A 4,727-nucleotide genomic window follows, 5' to 3' on the forward strand; every position below is an offset into this window, starting at 1 on the left:
TATTCTTCGTACCGTGACGGTGGCACTTGCAAATACTGCATACAGTCGTGCAGAGCCTGTGGAAAGCTTTTTTTCAAATACAGATGTGACACATCGGACGACCGGCTAGCGATACTGAAGCCCACAGACGCTACTGCAATCACCATCGACTGATACCATAGCACTCCTAGCAGACCCATGATGTCGTGCGAAGAGCGCGAACAATTGATCGTCAACTACAAAAACACTAGACAATTCGACACTGGAGCGGGACCGGTGCTTGAGGTATGCTGCTGTGCACTGTTCGCTGCACAATAATACATTTCTCAAGCATGTGGAAGAGCTTTTATAGCAGCCCAAGATGGTAATTTTATTTTCTAACATAAAGCAGTACCATCCGCACGTACCTAGAAAAAACAATGTGGAAATATGAGTCATCATTTCCAGACGTTCGATCCAACTAGTTGCATTCCGAATGAAACTTTATACTGCATCTCACAGAGAGCAATTGAATACAAAGGCGACCAACTGGAGATTAGAAAAAAATGGATGAAGAATATTTGCTAATTCATTCTTTGTGCGTCGTTGGAACGCTTTCGCGGTACTAGATGATGTGATGAACATTCCTAGCATGTTTTGTATCTTTCTTATCAAGTTGATTCAAATACAGTTTGATTGTTTTTCCCGCAGACTATCATGCACATAAATAAATAAATAAATAGGTTTAACCCTATGAAAGTACATTTTTTTCAACGAAATCACTTGTTGATTGCATTGAAATGAAAAACTCTATTGATTCAACATATCATTATCGTATCATCGATCATTTGTTGTCAGTAGCGATCGGTAGGTTTTGGGAGCTTGTGGTACAGCACACCTTCTTAGTCCCATCAGATACAGCGCATTGTCTTTGTGTCGAATCGATCTGGATTTGCAGTCGACGTTAATGGTTTTCTCGGACTGAGCCATGATTTTTTCGTTTTAGGATTGTCATAATGAATCCACTTTCCATCCCCAATCACGATCTGGTGAAGAAATCGCTTCCTTTTGTACCAGGCAAGCAGAATTTCACATTTGGTTTATCGGTTTTCCTGATATCTTCCGTTCAGTACATGTGGCACCAATTTTTCCATGTTCTGGATATTTCCCAGAGCCTTTAAACGTACGGATGAGGCGGATTGGGACACATTTAGCTGATCCGCGAGTTGTTGCGTTTGCGTGTCATTTTCGTCCAAAAGTTCATGTAGTTTAGTGTAGTTCATGTAGTCTTCGATCTTTTTTGGAGTCCTCCGACGCATTTTGTTTTTGAAGTCAAAATCGCCATGTTTAAATGTTTTAAACCGCTAAAAGCACTGCGATCTTCCAAAAGCAAGCTTCGACCAGCATCTGATGCAATTCTGCAGCAGAAAACCAATGATCCCCGCAAAACGGTATTTTAGGGCACAAAGACTCACAATTGAATTGACGGCACGCGTTTCCTATTTTATTTAAACAATACATCTTACATTAGATGTTAAATAGAAACAAATAAATGAATGAATAGATGCATGAAGCAATAAACAAACGACACTTTTCCGCAAGAAGTAATACGGGGGGGCCAGACGAAGCGTAAATCCGAGCGTAAAAATGTCAAATCAATCGCACTTACGTCAAATCGTATATGAATTCGCGGACTCATAAACGATTTGACGTTAAAGATTAATGTAAAATGGTTTTTTTGCGCTTCGTCTGTCCTTCCCACCCCCCGCGTATACAAAACGCGTATCTTCAGCGTTTCAGCTAGAATTTAAACTTTGATGTTTACATTACGCGTACAGTTATTGATAACACCGTATTAGAATGATGGGCAGCTGGATGATGTAGGAGTAGCAACAGTTTTATTGATATAGAGTACTTTTAAAGAAGACTTTCACAAATTCTGTAAAAAAAACACGCAGCCCCAGTTACACAACTTCCCGAGCGGTGTCACATACGTTGGCGGCACAAGGATCCACAAACTCCAACGAAGGATAGTCAACTAGCCAAGTGCAGCAGTATACCTATGGTGGTTCGCAGCATTCCTTAGGTTCCTTGGGTTTCCTTAGGGTTCCAGTGCAGCACAAGTCGATCCATCGCTCAACGCTTTCCTCGCGGCCTCGTGCGCAATCGAAAGACTGTGGAAAGATGTTTCCAATTCTTTGATTACTCCGAAATACGCACGGTTCACCTCCGTGCACTGATCAGGGCTGGTCAAACGTATGGCGCACAGTTTATCGTAGGTTTCCTTCGACAGGTAGCGTTTGTTGGGGGTCACATAATCGCGCGTGTACAACCGGCGCAGGTCAAAGCCTCGCTCTTCGTCATACAGACCCAAGCGAAGGAAGAAACACCGCCCGAGACACTGTGTCCCGGGGTCTTCGGGCACCGAATCTTCGGTGAAAAGCTGTAGCAGGGGTTTCGATACCTGCAGTATATTGATGCAATCATACGAGACCTGCACCTGCCGGGACCGATCCTCGGGATAGTACTGGGGACTGTACACAAGGTTCCCATAGTTTTGCAGGTAGCACTCAAAGGTGTTGTACGCCCGCAAACAACAGTCCTGCAGCGTAGGATTAGCGGGCGTCGGCTTCAGTCGGTGCTCCACACACTCCTTCGTTGCTCGCTCGTAGTGCACATCGGTAGGATCCGGTCGGAAGAAGTTGGCGATCACGGATGTGTGGACTCCGGTGGTGTCGTTCCACCAGCGCAGGTTCAACCCGACGCACCGCACTAGACACCTCGTTTGCGGGTCGTTCGGAAAGTTTAGCGCCTGGTATTCTTCGTACCGTGACGGTGGTACTTGCAAATACTGCATACAGTCGTGCAGAGCCTGTGGAAAGCTCTTCTCCAAATACAGATGTGACACATCGGACGGCCGGCTAGCGACACTGAAGCCCACAGACGCTACTGCAATCACCATCGACTGATACCAAAGCACTCCTAGCAGACCCATGATGTCGTGCGAAAAGCGCGAACAATTGATCGTCAACAACAAAAACACTAGACAATCCGACACTGGAGCTGGACCGGTGCTTGAGGTATGCTGCTGTGCACTGTTCGCTGCACAATAATACATTTCTCAAGCATGTGGAAGAGCTTTTATAGCAGCCCAAGATGGTAATTTTATTTTCTAACATAAAGCAGTACCATCCGCACGTACCTAGAAAGACCTATGTGGGAGTATGAGTCATCATTTCCAGACGTTCGATCGTTCGAACACAAAGGCGACCAACTGGAGTTTAAAAAAATGGATGAAGAATATTTGCTAATTCATTCTTTGTGCGTCGTTGGAACGCTTCCGCGGTACTAGATGATGTGATGAACATTCCTAGCATGTTTTGTATCTTTCTTACCAAGTAAACATACAGTTTGGTTCTTTGCTCGTAGACTATCAAAAACATACACAAATAAAGAAATATCTAGGTTTCTATCATGGTCCATCATATCCAAAAGACTCCATTAACCCCAAATCACGTTGCCTTTGGGCGTTTCCAAATTTATTTAAACAATACATCTAACATTAGATATTAAATAGAAGCAAATAAATGAATGGATAGATACACGAATCAATAAACAAACGACTGGCAACACTTTTCCGCTAAAAGTGGTTCAATACAGTGGCTCAATCCAAAGGTCTTACTGATGCGCTTAACTTCACCGTGTTAGCTAGAAGTGAAACTTTAAGGCTTATATAACTCGTACAGTTATTGGGAACACCGTATTAGAGTGACGGAAGGCTAGATGATTTTGAAGCTGCTTTATTGATCGAGTTATTGATCTAGAGTATTTTTTAAGTAGATTTTCGGAAATTTTATAAAACCACGAAGCCCCAGTTAGACGACCACCGGAGCGGTTTCCCATACGTTGGCGACACAAGGATCCACAAACTCCAACGAAGGACAGTAACTTAACCAAGGGCCGCAGTATTCCTTAGGTGGGTTTTTAGTATGGTTCAGTACCTTACAAGGCGATCCATCGCTCAAAGCTTGGGTCGCGGCCTGTTGCATGATCGAGACACTGTAGAAAGGTGTACCCAGTTCTCCAATTACTTCACGATACGCGCGGTTCACCTCCATGCACTGATCGTGGTTGGTTGAACGTATGGCAAACAGCTTCTCGTGGGTTTCCTTCGACAGGTACCGCTTGTCGGGAGTCTCATAGTCGCGCGTATACAACCGGCGCTGGTCAAAGCCTCGCACTACGTCATACAATCCCAGGCGCACGAAGAAACATCGGACGAGACACCGTGTCTTGGGTTCATCGGGGAAACCATCCTTGGTGAAACGCTGTAGCAGGGTTTTTGGTACCTGCAGCATATTGATGCAATCGTACGCGATTCGCACCTGCCGGGAGCGATCCTCGGGATAGTACTGGGGACTGTACACAAGGTTCCCATAGTTTTCCAGGTAGCACACAAAGGTGTTGTATGCCCGACAACAGCAGTCCTGTGGCGAAGGATTGCCGAACGTCGGCTTCAGTCGGTGCTCCACACACTCCTTCGTAGCTCGCTCGTAGTGCACATCGGTAGGATCCGGTCGGAAGAAGTTGGCGATCACGGGTGTGTGGACTCCGGTGGTGTCGTTCCACCAGCGCAGGTTCAACCCGACACACCGCACCAGACACTTCGTTTGCGGGTCGTTCGGGAAGTTTAGTGCCGAGTATTCTTCGTACCGTGACGGTGGCACTTGCAAATACTGCATACAGTCGTGCAGAGCCTGTGGAAAGCT

General features: G+C 45.4%; 2 protein-coding genes across 2 annotated transcripts; both read right to left on the reverse strand.

The window, feature by feature from the left end:
* Positions 1 to 2,059: 2,059 nt before the first annotated feature.
* LOC128276572 (general odorant-binding protein 45-like) lies at positions 2,060 to 2,953 on the reverse strand. Its single transcript, XM_053015028.1, has one exon. The coding sequence runs from the start codon at positions 2,951 to 2,953 to the stop codon at positions 2,060 to 2,062; it is 894 nt and encodes a 297-aa protein (XP_052870988.1).
* Positions 2,954 to 3,833: 880 nt separating this feature from the next.
* On the reverse strand, positions 3,834 to 4,721 carry LOC128276571 (general odorant-binding protein 45-like; the record flags this gene model as incomplete). The annotated part of the gene is made up of 1 exon (XM_053015027.1): positions 3,834 to 4,721. A coding segment is annotated over one exon (888 nt), but the record flags the coding sequence as incomplete, so codon positions are not given.
* Between the last annotated feature and the right edge of the window lie 6 nt (positions 4,722 to 4,727).

The sequence above is a fragment of the Anopheles cruzii genome, unplaced genomic scaffold (assembly GCF_943734635.1).
Source record: "Anopheles cruzii unplaced genomic scaffold, idAnoCruzAS_RS32_06 scaffold01613_ctg1, whole genome shotgun sequence".
Classification (NCBI taxonomy): domain Eukaryota; kingdom Metazoa; phylum Arthropoda; class Insecta; order Diptera; family Culicidae; genus Anopheles; species Anopheles cruzii.